Here is an 18771-nt window from a genome sequence, read left to right on the forward strand (position 1 = left end):
GTTTCAATGTAGTGTCGTCTGTCTGTCTCACACTGCTCTGGTTACATGTGGTGGCTGGTGAGAGCCTATCCGCAGAGGTAGTGGAGTGGGCTAGGGATTTTCACCCCCACCGCTCCATGTTTCGACAGGGGCCTGAAGAAACCAGATGTCTGGTTTTCTCTCTCTGATGAGCCATTGTCACTAGTAAGGTCAGGACGTACATATCAAGACACAGCAGTGCGGATGGGGGGGGGGGGGGGGGGGGGGGGGGTTGACGTATTTACACTACACTGGTCCTGTGTGTACTGACAACACAGAACCAAACAGATCATCAGCCATTAACCCACAAACCACACGGTCTTCTGCTTTAACCATACTCCCTCTGCAGTTTAATACTACAATTACCCTCAATGTCAAGTCCCAGAATTCTAACCTATCCAGTACCCCCCTTGGTACAGTAAAAGCCTCGATTTCACCCCAGCAAGCAGGTAAGCAAGGGACACATGCAAAGTGTACAGTACCCAGGCCCACGGCACAAGCTCACTGCACAGACGGAGTGCTACATTTGGAGCCATGCAGTGGAGCTGGTACTGTATATGGAGGGAGACTGCTTATGTCGTTCAGTTTACCATCAAGGCTATAAGAGAGAGAGAACAGTCAGGGACAGAGTAATAGGAGGAAAGAGCACAGGAAAACAAACGCACCTCCAAGTAGAGCTACTGTAAATCCACTGGAGGCTTCCCTTATGTTAATAACAGACAGAATCGAGGGAGGTGTTAAAAAGAAGAGTCTAAATACAAGTCGTTATCCTTCATAACAACCATACATTGTTACGGCGATGTACTACAGGGACGGAGTGAGAGAGAAAGTAGTTAGTGAGGACGTCATTGAAACCACAAGAGACTAAAGCTCAGTATGTGTGTTGTACACATTGTTACAGAGTGTTTATCTACAGTAACAGCGAGTCTCTCTCTCACCATCAGACAAGGATTCACAGTCATCGTCATACTCGTCTTCTTCCTCTTCATCATCGTCGTGGTTACCAGGAGAGCTTCCTCCCGGGGCCCCGTTGCTGGTCTGTGCCTTTATGTGGGCCAGCTGGTGAGTCTGAGAGAACAGAGCATGATGAGTGGAAAGTCCTGTAGCCATTGCACCATGTCAACAGACATAAAAGCTTGCTCTTACATGGGGCCATTATCTTTGAGTGCTTCCAGGTCTAGGCTCCTCAGTCACTTCCGAAGACACAGCTTGACTGACATCATCCTCGACTGCGAGGGGCCGTGTGTATATACTGTGTGCATTCGTTCACACTGTATAAGGTCTTGTAGTGTGGCAATATTTGATATACATACATATTATAAACACACACCTCGCATGCGACCCTAGATAAGATTATCCAATTAGCCTATGAAATTCACTGCATGACTGAGGGACCTTACAGATAATTGTATGTGAGGGGTACTGAGATTAGGTAGTCATTTAAAAATCATGTTAAACACTATTATTTGGTTATTGGACAGAGTGAGTCCATGCAACTTAAGCAAATGTTTACTCCTGAACTTATTTTGGCTTGCCATAACAAAGGTGTTGAATACTTATTGACAAGACATTTCAGCTTATAATTTTTCATTAATTTGAATAAGCATAATTCCACTGAAATGGGGTATTGTGTGTAGGTCAGTGACACAAAACCCAAATGTATTCAATTTTAAATTCAGGCTGTAACAACAAAATGTGGAAAAAGTTAAGGGGTGTGAATACTTTTTTAAAGGCACTGTATGTGTGACGACCTGAGGGGGTGTGCTGGGTACTATAGAGATGACAGAATTCCTGAGAGGACAAAAAAAGAGATGCTTGCATACAGTGTCATCAGGGTTCACTTTGAACAACTAACCACAGAGATGATATATCCATTTGTATGGCAAAGTTTAATATACAGTGCATTTGGAAAGTACTCAGACCCCTTCAATTTTTTTGTTACAGCCTTATTCTAAAATGTATTAATTCTTAAGCCTAGGCGTCCCACTAGCAGGACAACTTCTGATGAAACTGGAGGGCGCGCAATACAAATTATGTATATTAAACATTTAGGTACATACAAGTGTCTTATATCGGTTGAAAGCTTAAATTCGTGTTAATCTAACTACACTGTCCGATTTACAGTAGCTATTACAGAGAAAACATGCCATGCGATTGTTTGGGGACAAAGCACAGGTTTCATAAATTCACAAATAGCTATTAAATATTCATACTTTTTGAAAATCTTCCTCTGATTTGTCATCCGAAGGGTCCCAGCTATAACATGTAGTGTTGTTTTGTTAGATAAAATCCTTCTTTATTTTCCAAAAAGTCAGTTTAGTTGGTGCCATCGATTTGAGTAATCCACTCGTACAACATGCAGAGAAAGGAATCCAAAAATCTACCCCTAAACTTTGTTTCAACAAGTCAAAATACGTTTCAATTTACTCCTCAGATACCCTAAAATGTAATCAAACTATTATATTTCTTACGGAAAGAAGTATGTTCAATAGGAAACCAATATCAGGTGAACGTTGTCTTCATGGCGCACGCAAACACAAATTTCCAAGACTGTGTCCCTGTACAAAAACGTATATTTCTTATTCATTTTGGAGGTTACAAGCCTGAAACCTTGAACATAGACTGCTGACACCCAGTGGAAGCCATAGGAATTGCATCCAGGGAGCTAATTTTCAGTGTGCCATTGTAAGAGGATGGTCTCTCAAAAATATAAATAATTCTGGTTGGTTTTTCTTTGGATTTTGTCCTATCATATCTATTGTGTTATATTCTCATATATTATTTTAACATTTCTACAAACTTCAAAGTGTTTTCTTTCCAATGGTACCAATTATATGCATATCCTGGCTTCAGGGCCTGAGCAACAGGCAGTTTACTTTGGGCACATCATTCAGGCGGAAATTTTGAAAAAAGGGGCCTAGCCCTAAGAAGTTTAATTAAAACATTTTCCTTAATCGACACACAATACCCCATAATGACAAAGCACTTCTTTTTGTGTATGCAAATGTATAAAAAATTAAATACAGAAATCCTTATTTACGTAAGTATTAGATCTTTTGCTATGAGATTCAAAATTGAGCTCAGGTGCATACTGTTTCCATTGATCATCCTTGAGATGTTTCTACAACCTGAAGGTCTCCAAGTACACAGTTGCCTCCATCATTGTTAAATGGAAGAAGTTTGAAAAAAACAAAACTCTTCCAAGAGCTGGCCGCCGGCCAAACTGAGCAATCGGGGGAGAAGGGCCTTGGTCAGGTAGGTGACCAAGCACCCAATGGTCACTGACAGAGCTCCAGAGTTCCTCTGTGGAGATGGGAGAACATTCCAGAAGGACAACCATCTATGCAGCACTCCACCAATAAGCCTTTATGGCCTAGAGTGGCCAGACAGAAGCCACTCCTCAGTAAAAGGGGCATGACAGCCCGATTGTAGTTTGCCAAAAGGCACCTAAAGGACTCTCAGACCATGAGAAACAAGATGCTCTGGTCTGATGAAACCAAGATTGAACTCTTTGGCCTGAATGCCAAGCCTCACGTCTGGAGGAAACCTGGCACAATCCCTTTTGTGAAGCATGGTGGTGGCAGCATCATGCTGTGGGGATGTTTTTCAGCGGCAGGGACTGGGAGACTAGTCAGGATCGAGGGAAAGATGAACAGTACAAGTACAGAGAGATCCTTGATGAAAACCTGCTCCAGAGCGCTCACGACCTCAGACTTGGGCGAAGGTTCACCTTCCAACAGGACAACGACCCTAAGCACACAGCCAAGACAACGCAGGAGTGGCTTCGGGACAGGTCTCTGAATGTCCTTGAGTGGCCTAGCCAGAGCACGGACTTGAACCTGATCGAACATCTCTGGAGAGACCTGAGAATAGCTGTCCAGCTCCCCATCCAACCTGACAGAGCTTGAGAGGATCTGCAGAGAAGAATGGGTCATCATTCCCAAGAATATTCGAGGCAGTAATCGCTGCCAAATCGCTGATATTTCCATTTTTTTTAAATTATGTTTTTGCTTTGTCATTGTGGTGTAATGTGTGTAGATTGTTGATGAGAAAAACTATTTCATCCATTTTAGAATAAGTCTAACGTAACAAAATGTGGAAAAAGTCAAGGGGTCTGAATACTTTCCGAATGTACTGTATAATGAACTAAAATATAAAACGCAACATGCAACAATTTCAAAGATTTTACTGAGTTACAGTTCATATTAGGAAATCAGTCAACTTAAATAAATGCATTAGTCCCTTATCTATGGATTTCACATGACTGGGAATACAGATATGCATTTGTTGGTCACAGATACCTTAAAAGAAAAGGGCCTCAGGATCTCGTCACGGTATTTATGTGCATTCAAATTGCCATTGATAAAACGCAATTGTGTTCGTTGTCCTTAGCTTATGCCTGCCCATAATTCCATAACCCCCACCAGGTTTCCATGTAATTGTTGATAGTTTTGCATACGAATATAAAAAAATGTGCACATTTTCCCGCCAGAGAAAATGTTTCCTTCCAATTTAATTATTGCGGATAAAAGTCTGTGCGTGATGACGTAGTGCACATAAAAATACAAGTGAAATGTTTTTTTTACCCCCCTTTTCGCTTTGGTCTCATCGCTGCAACTTCCCAACGGGCTTGGGAGAGGCGAAGGTGGAGTCATGCGTCCTCCGAAACATGTCCCGCCTAACCGCGCTCCTTAAACACCCCCCAGCTTAACCCGGAAGCCAGCCGCGCCAATGTGTCGGAGGAAACACGGTTCAAATGGCGACAGGGGTCATCCTGCAGACACCCGGCCCGCCACAAGGAGTCACTAGAGCACGATGAACCAAGTATAACCCCCCCGGCTAAACCCTCCGCTAACCAGACGACGCTGGGCCAATTGTGCACCGTTCTATGGGACACCCGGTTGTGGCACAGCCCGGGAATGCCCCCGGATCTGTAGTAACGCCTCTAGCACTGCGATACAGTGCCTTACACCGCTTGGGAGGCCCCCTCTACTGACGGTTTTGTCAATAAAAATGTTGTATAGCATTTTCTATTTGCCCATTGAACGTGCGCTGCAGCCAACCATTCACAGATATAGTGCGGGTTTAGCTTACATTAGATTATTATGGACAAAAGAGCAAGATTTTTTATTTGTCAAATGGCAGCCAAGCATCGATAATGTCACCGGAATAGGACCCTTTATATTTAATAGAAAGGAGCATCAAGCTCATCACAGGGTGGTGAAAGTGCACAGTGAAGTTCATCACAGCTTATCTGTAGTCAAATAAACTGCACGCTTTCCGAGTCGTAGTGGGAGGATCACAAAATATCATCTCATGACTCCAAGTTTACATTCGATAAGATGGTTACAATATCAATATTTGCGCATAAAGGCATTTCCACCTTCATTTCTCACATAATTAATTTTAGACTCAAAAGATTGTATTTTGTTTTGTCGGCATTTGGAAAGTTTTCTAACACATTTGCTGTTTCCATCAGCCCTGTTGTGACATTTTTTATCCAACTTTTTTATCCAACTTACTTTACTCGCATTAAAAAGGTTGGATGGACACCTGGTTACTAACACTCATTTCAATAGTCAGTCCGCTGGATACTGTGTGAGACAGATGCATAATGGACTCTTGACTGGGGAAGAGCAGGCTGCCTCTTGAGTATTTTCCTTGTTTTCCTGGGCCATTGTCCGTGCAGACCCAAAGGTGACAAAGCGCACATACGTTAGGGCCGATCCTACAGGCTCACCTTCTGTTTGAGAGTGTCAACAGGAGCCTGGTGTGCCGTCAGCTTCTTGTTCTTGAGGAGGATCTTTCCCTTCAGTTGCAGTGGGGAGGGGAGCAGCAGGTCATCAGAGAAATCACTTTCAAACAGGAATTTGCTCACCAGCTTGACTCCGAACACCGCCTTCAAACACAAATAAACAGATCAAGTGGATTGACCAAAGGAATCCTCACAGACACGTTAAAAGCAAAGGTGTTTCATCAAAGCACTATCAGAGTGGTCTCCAAAGAAGGAAGGAATGAATTAACGAGGTTCAGCTAGAATCCGTACTGATCATGTCCATTGGAGCAAGAAGGAGGTACCTTGAAGATTTCAGCCATTTTGCGTTGCTGGGGCAGAGAGCAGTGGTTCTCAATGGATAGGATGACCGGCATGTCTGAGTTGACAAAAGCAGTGCGATTGATCGCCTCCACCACATCCTAGAAGGAAATGGGTTACAGTATGAGGCATAACTACAGTCCTATTTATTCAATAATTCCAGCATATAAGCAGTATTACTCAAACTATAAAAGAGGTATGCCATCATTGTACTGCATCTTGGACAAACTGTGACACAAGGTCAATAGCGGCAGTGTGACAGGGTTGTGACGGGGTTGTGGCAGGGTTATAGACTAACCTTGAAGGGGATCTTGGTGGTCAGGGTGTATCCGTGGTAAATAATGGGTGATCCGTCGTCTCCATCCCAACAGTCCAGCTCCACACTCCTGCAGCCCTGCAGCAGGACCTAGACAACACAACAACCACATCCCATCATAATAAGACAAGACACCAAAACATAATTCATCTTATAGTACAGTAGGAGCCCAGAGTTTTTCCTGGTCAGGTCACAGTCTGGAAAAACTCCTAGCCCTGCTTATGGCAAACCAAACTGAAGATGACAAATTGATCCGATGCTTAGAAATCCCCTACACAAATAAACTAGAAAAGGTACATTTCCGGGAGAAAATATGTTTGCCTGCGTCAGTTATCTAAAAGGGTGATAGTGGTGATCTCACCTGGCTGTAAAGCTCCACGGAGGACTCTCCTTTGAGCTGGTGTCCAGTGAGGTACGTGTTGTGAGAGGACTCTATGTAGTAGTAAGACATTGGGTAGTGGAGCTCCTCCGCGTTCACCTGAGACTCCTCGTTCTTAGACGCAAAGTTCTCCTTGTCCATCAAAAACCTGGGGAGGATTTGAGGAAAAAGGCCACTAATTAAACTGGTCATGAACGTAATTTCAAAATTCCTTTGACGAATTTCTTGAGTTAATTTCCCATTAAAAATGACGTTAGTTAAGGTACCTGGCAAAACCTTCAAAGGACATCCAACCCATCTGACGTACGCTTACACAAGGCTCAAATGTCTGAGGGAGACAAAGGAAAACAATTGAACAATACGTCACAGGAATATAATACTCCAAGTCTTACTTGCATCACATCTGTGTTCTGTACAGTATGTCCCAAGTTAAAGGGACATTACATTCCAAAATCAAATTATGTCAGATGTTTTCAGACCGTAAGACACATCCAATTTCGGCCTGGTGGACCAGTCATGAGACCTACCTGGATAATGCTTTGGATCTCGTCGTAGGTCAGGTGTTTTCGCTGGCAGTTCACCAGGAAGTCATTGAGCTGTGGGACGGCCAGCCCAAGCACCCCTAGAGAGGCGTTCTCCACGCCCGTCCCATTAGTCACGATGCTGGCTGCAGCAATGGCGTCTGAGATCTGCTTCTGGTTTTCCGACGTCTGCTGGCGTGGTCGGATGAAGAGGCCCAGGTCCGATCCATTACGGGTCAGCAAGTCTGTGGAGGACAGGAAAACCGCATCTTTAGAATTCATTCCCTAACTAACCAATACTCCCCAGGGTAGCTTACTAATCTAAATCTGCATGTAACATTAGATAGGGCTGACCCTATTTAATCGACTGGTCGATAGGCTGTTGGTCGACCGAGATTCCTTTAATCAAACAGTAGCACCAAAAATCATGGTGTACAAGACACCTGTCTGATTCTCCCCTGTCTGAGTGGACTAATCCATTGTGGAGGCGGGACAGTTAAATAAAGGGTCATGGGTCACAAGTCATGTGCTACTGAAATTGTATATGGTTATAAACTCAGCAAAAAAAGAATGGTCCTCTCACTGTCAACTGCGTTAATTTTCAGCAAACTTAACATGTGTAAATATTTGTATGAACATAAGAAGATTCGATAACTGAGACATAAACTGAACAAGTTCCACAGACATGTGACGAACATTTGTGGCCTGCTGGAGGTCATTTTGCAGGGCTCTGGCAGTGCACCTCCTTGCACAAAGGCGGAGGTAGCGGTCCTGCTGCTGGGTTGTTGCCCTCCTACGGCCTCCTCCACGTCTCCTGATGTACTGGCCTGTCTCCTGGTAGTGCCTCCATGCTCTGGACACTACGCTGACAGACACAGCAAACCTTTTTGCCACAGCTCACATTGATGTGCCATCCTGGATGAACTGTACTACCTGAGCCACTTGTGTGGGTTGTAGACTCCGTCTCATGCTACCACTAGAGTGAGAGCACCACCAGCATTCAAAAGTGACCAAAACATCAGCCAGGAAGCATAGGAACTGAGAAGTGGTCTGTGGTCACCACCTGCAGAATCACTCCTTTATTGGGGGTGTCTTGCTAATTGCCTATAATTTCCACCTTTTGACTATTCCATTTGCACAACAGCATGTGAAATTTATTGTCAATCAGTGTTGCTTCCTAATTGGACAGTTTGATTTCACAGAAGTGTGATTGACTTGGAGTTACATTGTGTTGTTTAAGTGTTCCCTTTATTTTTTTGAGCAGTATATATATATATATATATATATATATATATATATATATATATATATATATATATATATATATATATATATATATATATATATATATATATATATATATATATATACACACACACACACATATACATACACATATATACACATATATTTTGGTTACTACATATACTACATATTTTGGTTACCTTATTTTGGTTACTACATATACTACATATTTTGGTTAATATATTTTGGTTACTACATGATTCCATACGTGTTATTTCATAGTGAAGACATCAAAACTATCATTCTACAACTTAGAAAATAGTACAAATAAAGAAAAAACTTTGAATGAGTAGGTGTGTCCAATCTTTTGACTGGTGTTGTATACACGTTCTGACCTTTTTTTTTTTTTTTATGTAACTTTTAAACAATGACTGAACAGTACCAAATGCAAAACCACTCACACAGTCACAGACAAACACATAGGGTTTCAGTAAGACAATGTGAGAGACATACCTAGGTCAGGCTGCAGTCCCGTGTCCTTGTCGTCAGTCCTCAGGGTGGTGTAGAGGGGGGCAGACTCTGGGCCAGAGCTACTGCAAGGAACGGCGTAGGTGTCAAACAGCTCCTTCAGGTCTTTACGGCTCCGAATGCTGCACATCAAAACAAGAACAAGGGCTTTTACATTCAATTGACACGAGAGGGAAATTATTATCCACTCTTGGGGGACAATGGGAGTGGACAATGCTATGGTTTTGTAATTATTACATGTTGTTTCGGTGTGTAGCCTTAGTCTGTTTTCAACTGAGAGAAACCTCAGAAGAACCCAGTGTGTCTTTTACAAAACAACCTTCGGAAAGATTGGTTGGATTTGTCAAAGCTTCTTCTGAACGTCTGAATGGAATGCAATTTCTATATCCTGTATGTATTGTGAAAGTACAGCAGGCCTATGTGTTGTATAAGTGTGGGGACGATATACACAGCACATAATTGTGCTCTTACCCTTTGAGAATTCCTTCTACCTTCCCAGTGGGAATGATTAACAGAGGCATATTGAATTTAAATCACTACCATGGACTTGTATAGTTACTGTTCATTTATATACTATAGTTACTGTATACTGTGAAGAGAGGTGGTCGGAAGTTGGATGGAGCACCTGAAAGACTTGAAGAGCTCGACGAACTCGATGAAGCTCATAGTGCTGTCAGAGCTCATGAGGTCCTGGAAGCCCTTGAAGAAGCCCTTCCCTAGGCCGTGCCAGCTCTTGCTGCTCCATGCACTACACAGGGAGAGAGGGATTGGTGACTGTTCCAAGTTAAAAACACTAGATTTAAAAATGATATTTTATATTGTAGATAAAGACGATTAAATAAAGTATTTGGTACAAGGTTCACTGTATGAGTAGGTTGACATGTAAGTATTTGACACTAGGTTTACAGATGAAATATAAACCAGAGTGATAGAAAGGCAGTTTTTACCCTTATGAACAGGCCTGGGGTCAGGTTTTGTGTCTTACCCTGGCTGGGCCTTGGTGCTGCCTGAGAGGATGGGGGAGGAGGCCAGGGAACCAGAGGCCATGGAACCAGGGCTCTTACAGCTCGGTGGGGGGAAGGGTCCAGGGAAGCAGTCCTCTATGGAATCAATAAAGTACAGAGTTACACACACAGTATAAATGGTCAAACACAGTGAACTAGAGGATTCCAAAAGGGAAAAAAAAATCTGGTACTATTTAAAATCTCAGGTATTCACATTTTTGTGTCCCTCCCTATAAAACATACACTCTCCTACATATTTATTTGGACAGTGAAGCTAAAACATTAAATTTGGCTCTATACTCCAGCATTTTGCATTTGAGATCAAATTATTTATATATGGAGGCAACTTTTGGCAGCAATTACAGCTGTGAGTCTGTCCAGTAAAGTCTAAGAGCATTTAACACCTGGATTGTGCAATATTTGCCCATTATTATTTTCAAAATTCTTCAAGCTCTGTCAAACTGGTTGTTAATCATTGCTAAACCATTTTTCAGGTCTTCCCATAGATTTTCAAGTAGATTAAGTCAAAACTGTAACTCGGACATTCAGGAACACTTACTGTCTTCTTGGTAAGGAACTCTAGTGAAGATTTGGCCTTGTGTTTTTGGTTATTGTCCTGCTGAAAGGTGAATTCATCTCCCAGTGTCTAGTGGAAAGCAGACTGAAGAACATTTTCCTCTAGGATTTTACCTGTGCTTAGCTCCATTCCGTTTCCCTTTTATCCTGAAAAACTCCACTCCTTAATGATTAAAAGCATACCCATAACATGATGCAGCCACCATAATGCTCAAAAATATAGAGAGTGGCACTCAGTAATGTGTTGTATTGGATTTGCTCCAAACATAACACTTTGTATTCAGGCCAAAATGTTAACTTCTTGCCACATTTTTGGCAGTATTATTTTAGTGCCTTATTGCAAACAGGATGCATGTGTCGGAATATTTTTATTCTGTACAGGCTTCCTTTTCGCTCTGTCATTTAGGTTAGTATTGTGGAGTAACTACAATGTTGTTGATCCATCCTCAGGTTTTTCTATCACAGCCATTCAACTCTAACTGTTTAAAGTCACCATTGGCCTCATGGTGAAATCCCTGAGCTGTTTCCTTCCTCTCCGGCAACTGAGTTAGGAAGGATGCCTGTAGTAGTGACTAGGTGTATTGATACGCTGCAATTTCTGAGACTGCTACCTCTAATGAATTTATCCTTTGCAGCAGAGGTAACTCTGGGTTTTCCTTTTCTGTGGCGGTCCTCATGAGAGAGTTTCATCATCGTACTTGATGGTTTTTGCGACTGCACTTGAAGAAACTTTCAAAGTTCTTGAGATTTTCCAGATTGACTGACCTTCATGTCTTAAAGTAATGATGGACTGTCGTTTCTCTTTGTTATTTGAGTGGTTCTTGCCATATGGACTTGGTCTTATACCAAATAGGGCTATCTTCTATATACACCCCTACCTTGTCACAACACAACTGATTGGCTAAAACACATTAAGGAAATAAATTCCACAAATTAACTTTTAACAAGGCTCACCTGTTGATTGAAATGCATTCCAGGTGACTACCACATGAAGCTAGTTGAGAGAATGCCAAGAGTGTGCAAAGCTGTCATCAAGGAAAAGGGTGGCTACTTTGAAGAATCTCAAATCTATTTTGATTTGTTTAACACTTTTTTTGGTTACTACATGATTGTGTTATTTCATAGTTTTGATGTCTTCACTATTATTCTACAATGTAGAAAATAGTAAAAAATAAAGACAAACCCTGGAATGAGTAGGTGTGTCCAAACTTTTGACTAGTTGTGGATATATTTTTTACTATTCAAACCGTTATTACTGTCACGTTCCTGACCTGTTTTCTGTTAATTTTGTATGTGTTTAGTTGGTCAGGGCGTGAGTTGGGGTGGGCATTCTATGTTTTGTGTTTCTATGTTTAGGTCAGGTGTCAGGTTAGCCTTATATGGTTCTCAATCAGGGACAGGTGTTTGACGTTTCCTCTGATTGAGAACCATATAATGGTAGGCTGTTCACACTGTTTGTTTGTGGGTGATTGTTTTCCGTGTCTGTGTCTGTGCACCATACGGGACTGTTTCGTTTGTTCGTTCGTTTGTGTCGTCTGTACCAGTTCATGCGTTCTTCGTGTGTATGTAAGTTCGTTTGTTCGGGTCTGTTTGACTTCGTTTATTATTTTGTAAATTCTCAAGTGTGTTTAGTTTTGTCTTGTTTAATAAATATTCATGTTTTATCACAACGCTGCGTTTTGGTCCAATCCCCTCTTCGGACGAAGAGGAGGAGGACAACCATTACAGAACCACCCACCTACCATGGATCAAGCAGCGTGAGAGGAACCAGCAACAGCGGGAAAAAAAACAGGACTCGTGGACATGGGAGGATGTTTTGGACCGCAAGGGTTGCTACACATGGGAGGAGATCCTGGCTGGAAGAGATCGCCTCCCATGGGAACAGCTGGAGGCGATTAGGAGAGCAGAGGCAACCGGAGAGAGGAACCGGAGTTATGAGGGTACGCGACTAGCAAGGAAGCCTGTGAGTAAACCCCAAACATTTCTTGGGGGGGGGGGGGGCGGCTAAAAGGGAGAGTGGCGAAGTCAGGTAGGAGACCTGCGCCTACTCCCTGTACTTACCGTGGAGAGCGAGAGTACGGGCAGACACCGTGTTACGCAGTAGAGCGCAGGGTTGTCTCCTGTACGTGTGCATAGCCCGGTGCGGTACATACCATCCCTGTTCCTCCTCCACGCACTCTCCCTGTGGTGCGTGTCTCAAGCCCAGTGCCTCCAGTTCCGGCACCACGCATCAAGCCTCCTGTGCGTCTCCAGAGCCCTGTACGCACTGTTCCTTCTCCCCGTACTCGCCCTGATGTGCGTGCCCTCAGCCTGGTAACACCAGTGCCGGTACCACGCACCAGACCTATAGTACGCCTTGAGAGTCCAGTGTGCCCTGTTGTTGTTCCCTGCACTAGCCTGATGGTGCGTGCCCTTAGCCCGGTACCTCCAGTTCCGGTACCACGCACCAGGCCTACAGTGCGTCTCAGCCGGCCAGAGTCTGCCGTCTGCCCAGCGGCGCCTGAACTGCCCGTCTGCCCAGCGGAGCCTGAACTGCCCAACGCCGTCTGAACTGCCCGTCTGCCCAACGCCGTCTGAACTGCCCGTCTGCCCAACGCCGTCTGAACTGCCCGTCTGTCAAGCGCCGCATGAACTGCCCGTCTGTCAAGCGCCGCATGAACTGCCCGTCGGTACTGAGCCTTCAAAGCCGCCCGTCTGCCATGAGCCTGCAAAGCCGCCCGTCTGCCATGAGCCTTCAGAGCCGTCCGCCAGACAGGAGCCGCCAGAGCCTTCCGCCAGACAGGAGCAGGTCAGGTGTAAGTCAGGTGATTAGGTCAGGTGTAATTAGCCTTATATGGTTCTCAATCAGCGACAGGTGTTTGACGTTTCCTCTGATTGAGAACCATATAAAGGTAGGCTGTTCACACTGTTTGTTTGTGGGTGATTGTCTTCCGTGTCTGTGTATGTTGCACCACACGGGACTGTTTCGGTTTGTTTGTTCGTTTGATGTAGTCTGTTCCTGTTCGTGAGTTCTTCGTGTATTTATGTAAGTTCCATGTTCAGGTCTGTCTACGTCGTTTTGTTATTTTGTAGTTTGTTGAAGTGTTTTCGGTTTTCGTCTTTACTTTAATAAACTTCGTTATGTCAAAGTATCACGCTGCACTTTGGTCCAATCCCTACTCCTCCTCTTCGTCTGAAGGACAGCCGTTACAATTACGGAGACCGTGGACATCTGGCTAGCCAATTAGCATCATCCAAAATCTGTATGAATGTAAGAAAATGTATGAAAATACCCTCAAATAAAAGGTGACATACATTCTTTACCATCGCCACAAAGAATGCTGGAGTATAAAGCCAAATTAAACATTTTAGTTTCACTGTCCAAATAAATATATAGGGGAGTATATGGGAGGACAGTTGCATGTCTCTGAATAATTGTGAGATATGGTGTAATAAACCTAATCTAAATCTAGTGATGAATGTGGCAATTGAGCAAGTTGAGACTAAACTGCTTGATGTAAACCTAGATTGTAAACTGACATGGTCAAAACATATTGATTCAACGGTTGCTAAGATGGGGAAAGGTCGGCTGTGCTTTCTTTACATCTCAATCGACCAAACACGTTCTACAGGCCCAAGTTGTATTACTCCTAGACTGCTACCCAGTTATATGGTCAGTGCTGCAAAGAACAACATTAGCAAATTAGTTAGTGCCCAGATCAGAGCAGCACGGGTGTGGGTTCTACTAAACTGATATGGAATTGTTTTAAGATGGTCATACCAAGGATCATTTAGCTATTTGATTTGGAATTTTAGGTATAAAATAAAACATTTGCTTAAGGTGATAGAAATCTGAATGCATTTCCAGCGTTAATGTAACGATACTTTCCTGTAGATATATTGTCTCACATTCCTACCACCAAAAGGGCCAACCGGTAAAGTATGTTAAAAAACTTTCCTGATTCAAACGCTCATTTCTGCCCGACATAGAATTCTATGCAATTCAACGTCGGGCTTCCCGAGTGGCGCAACGGTCTAAGGCACTTCATCTTAGTGCTAGAGGAGTCACTACAGACCCTGGTTTGATTCCAGGCTGTATCACAACAGGCTGTGATTGGGAGTCTCATAGGGCGGCGCACAATTGGCCCAGCGTTGTCCGGATTAGGGTTTGGCCAGGGTAGGCCGTCACTGTAAATAAGAATTTATTCTTAACTGACTTGCCTAGTTAAATAAAGGTTAAACAAAAAATACATTCCAGGCAATAGTTAGCCCCGAGGTAGCCTGCCATGGAGCAGGTTAGATCGGAAGGATCCGTTGCCGTAGAAATGTACCTGGCTAAAAGTTTAGCCACTTCCGTGGTACCAGTTATCCCAAGTTGAACTCAGAGTTGACCAAAGTTACCTCGCTAACTCCTCAAACTACATTAGTAGTATAGGGCCTTGGTCTTTGTGAGCGATATTGACGTATTGAAACTACCAAACTGTCTGTTCAATCAGTACATGACATGCCACCAGGGGTCTCTTCATAGCCCCAAGTCCAGAACATGCTGTCTTGGCAACAGCTAATGGGGACCCTAATAAAATACTAATAAACAGGTTACCTAACTCTTCCTGGTGCACGCTGTTATATAGCTCCGGCCCGTTTCTGCACAGGGTGTCCTTGCAGCTCTTGGTTTTACGTTGGCTCGTCTCGTCATCGGTGGCATCCCCGCTGTATTTCTGTGTGATTTATGAAACACTCAATGACACAAATCTTCATAAACTTTGAAAAAATTAAGACTATATTTCTCAAACTAAGACTATTTTTTAAATATTTCTCCTAACCCTGACGAGAGCATTCTTCTTCTTCTTGGTGGTGGAGCTGTTCTTCTGCGCGCTGGGCTTCTCTGTGGCCTCTGTGCCCATGTTCCAGCACCGCCCTCCAAACAGCCTGATGGCCTGAGCTAGGGTGGGACCCTCGTACCTGCCCTCCTCCTATTGTAGATGGGAGATGACAAACAAACGCACCACACAGCAGTCTGAGGAGAATGCTCACTAAAGGTTTATTGGCATTAAGTGAGTCAAAATTATCTTCCTTGCATCTGTGCTCATGTTACAGAGGCTCACTGTTTCCCTTTTGAGTATTGAATCCCAGGACATTAGACATAACAAATATATTCTACATACTTGTGTATTATAGACTGAGTCAATATACCTGCCATTCCTTATTATCCACTACAATCTAAATTAAGTCATTTTTTACCCTATAGAGGCGGACGTACTGCCTCCTGAGCCAGTGCAGCCTCTTATCGGGGAACTTCTTCAGCTTCCTCATGGCGTTGACCAGCTCCACCAGGCCCTCATACAGTATGCAGGCTGTGTGCCTGGGGGCCACAAAGTGCAGTAGCCTGTTGTCTGTAGTATGGAGCCCGTAGAGCAGACTGACCCCATTCTCCTCGGCCCTCATGGTGTTACACAGCTTGTTCTGCAGACACACAGCAAACATGTCCACCCCCTGGTGGCCCATGAACACAGCCTTGACCACAGAGAGGTCCAGCAGGCCGTCCGCCAGGCCGCTCACTACGTGTTGACCCAGGCCTGGGGGATCTGTGGGGGGGCTGCCGCTCTGGGGATTAGCCCAGGTCAGAAAGCAGTTGTCGGGCTCCAGGCGGAGGAAGCAGCGAGCGGTGAGGTGGCTCTCCTGGTCGTAGTGGATGACAGTGGATCCCTGCAGGAGGAACTGGTGGACGTCAGGCTGGAGGGAGAGCACGTACCAGGGAATGAGCTCCGTGCCGTGGCTAAAGGCCCGGTGGGTCTCATCGGTGCCCTGGAATGCCACCTCTTTAGCCTGCTCAGACAGGTCCCCCTCCACAAACCTGCTGGGAGGATGAAGAATCGAGAGGACATGAAATAGATAAGCAGAACATCAAACAATAGATAATAGTTAATAGTTGTCATCAACACTTCAATCTGTCTCTTCTCTAGGACATAGAGGAAATTTTCTCATCACCAACTTCTATTCAATGAGTGTAACACATCCCAGCCATGTTATCTACCTAAAGAACATCACTTTGAGGATAGCAAATCCATTGAACGCAACAGTCTCAAACAGTTCAACTGTTTCTAAAACATTTAGCATAGTTGAACAAGTATAAAAAGCACCATGCAATTGTAATAGCAAATTCTACTCATACAATTAAAGCAAAGTTAGTTAGTGGGAAACCTCTAAAAATGGCAGTCTAATACCTTACAAGACATGGTTCGAATCAGACCTGCTCCTGAAAGAGCTACGGTGGCGGGAGGAAGAACAGAGAGAAAAAGTCAGGAAGTGTCTAGCTACAAATAGTAAAACAGAAGAGTAAAAGAAGGATGAGAGGTGTCACATTCGCCCTCATCTTTCCTTCAGCCTTGTTGAGCCTTGTTGAGAGAACTTCCATAGAAAACCATAGACTGGATCCAGAGGCCCCTCCGTTCAGAAACTGGGGTCATAAATCAGAGGCCTTTTCCACCCAGAGGACAAACAGATCTCCCATCAGGGTCAGGAAACTACACTGAACAAAAATACACAGTGCATTCGGTATTCAGACCCCTTGACTTTTACAGCCTTACTCTAAAATGGATTAAACTGTTTTACCCCTCAATCAACACACAATACCCCATAATGACAAAGCAAAAACAGGTTTGGAAATTTTTGAAATTTCACGAGAGAAAAGAAAACACGGAAATATCACATTTACATACGTATTCAGACCCTTTACTCAGTACTTTGCTGAAGCACCTTTGGCAGCGATTAAAGCCTCAAGTCTTCTTGGGTATGATGCCACAAGCTTGGCACACCTGTATTTGGGGAGTTTCTCCCATTCTTCTCAAGCTCTGTCAGGGAGCATCGCTGCACAGCTATTCTCAGGTCTCTCCAGAGATGTTCGATCGGGTTCAAGTCCGGGATCTGGCTGGGCCACTCAAGGACATTCAGAGACTTGTCCCGAAGCCTCTTCTACATTGTCTTGGTTGTATTCTTAGGGTCGTTGTCCTGTTGGAAGGTGAACCGTCACCCAAGTCCGAGGTCCTGAGCGCTCTGGAGCAGGTTTTTGTCAAGGATATCTCTGTACTTTGCTCCATTCATCTTTCCCTCAAACCTGACTAATCTCCCAGTCTCTGCCACTGAAAAAACATCCCCACAGCATGATGCTGCCACCACCATGCTTCACCGTAGGGATTGTTCCAGGTTTCCTCCAGACAAGACGCTTGGAGTTCAATCTTGGTTTCATCAGACCAGAGAATCTTCTTTCTCATGGTCTGAGTCCTTAGGTGCCTTTTGGAAAACTCCAAGCGGGCTGTCATGTGGCTTTTACTGAGGAGTGGCTTCCGTCTGGCCACTCTACCATAAAGGCCTGATTGGTGGAGTGCTGCAGAGATGTTTGTCCTTCTGGAAGTTTCTCGTATCTCCACAGATCTCTGGAGCTCTGTCAGAGTGACCATCGGGTTCTTGGTCACCTCCCTGACCAAGGCCTTCTTGCTCAGTTCCAAGAGCTGGCCACTCGGTAAAGAGTCTTGGTGGTTCCAAACGTATTCCATTTATGAATGATGGAGGCCACTGTGTTCTTGGGGACCTTCAATGCTTCATAAATTTATTGGTACCCTTCCCCAGATCTATGCCTCGACACAATCCTGTCTCGGAGCTCTACGGACAATTTCTTCGACCTCATGGCTTAGTGCATGTCAGAGCAAAAACCGTCAACTGTGGGACCTTATATAGACAGGTGTGTGCCTTTCCAAATCATGTCCAATCAATTGAATTTACCACAGGTGGACTCCAAGTTGTAGAAACATCAAGGATGATCAATGGAAACAGGCTGCACCTGAGCTCAATTTCAAGTCATAGCAAAGGGTCTGAATACTTATGTTTACAGTTGGTCCGATGTTTCATGTTCATGTTTCATGATCTGAAACAGACATTCTCCATACGCACAAAATGCTTATTTCGCTCAAATTTTGTGCACAAATTTGTTTAAATCCCTGTTAGTGAGCATTTCAACTTTGTCAAAATAATCCATCTTCCTGACAGGTGTGGCATATCAAGAATCTGATTAAACAGCAGGATCTTTACACAGGTGCACCTTGTGCTGGGGACAA

At 43.9% G+C, this 18771-nt stretch overlaps 1 protein-coding gene across 1 annotated transcript in view; it reads right to left on the minus strand.

Annotated features, from left to right (window-relative positions):
• LOC129829146 (1-phosphatidylinositol 4,5-bisphosphate phosphodiesterase epsilon-1-like) overlaps positions 1-18771 on the minus strand; it is an 89546-nt gene that overhangs the window by 25717 nt on the left and 45058 nt on the right. Inside the window, exons 8-20 of the mRNA XM_055890716.1 lie at positions 15902-16517; positions 15484-15633; positions 15261-15378; positions 10087-10201; positions 9727-9849; positions 9087-9223; positions 7335-7573; positions 7074-7135; positions 6790-6955; positions 6411-6518; positions 6097-6213; positions 5759-5917; positions 957-1086 (exon numbers count right to left, since the gene is read on the minus strand). Coding sequence (XP_055746691.1) covers positions 957-1086; positions 5759-5917; positions 6097-6213; positions 6411-6518; positions 6790-6955; positions 7074-7135; positions 7335-7573; positions 9087-9223; positions 9727-9849; positions 10087-10201; positions 15261-15378; positions 15484-15633; positions 15902-16517 — 2240 coding nt within the window. The remainder of the gene's footprint in view (positions 1-956; positions 1087-5758; positions 5918-6096; positions 6214-6410; positions 6519-6789; positions 6956-7073; positions 7136-7334; positions 7574-9086; positions 9224-9726; positions 9850-10086; positions 10202-15260; positions 15379-15483; positions 15634-15901; positions 16518-18771) is intronic.

This window comes from Salvelinus fontinalis, chromosome 30, assembly GCF_029448725.1.
Source record: "Salvelinus fontinalis isolate EN_2023a chromosome 30, ASM2944872v1, whole genome shotgun sequence".
Taxonomy (NCBI): Eukaryota; Metazoa; Chordata; class Actinopteri; order Salmoniformes; family Salmonidae; genus Salvelinus; species Salvelinus fontinalis.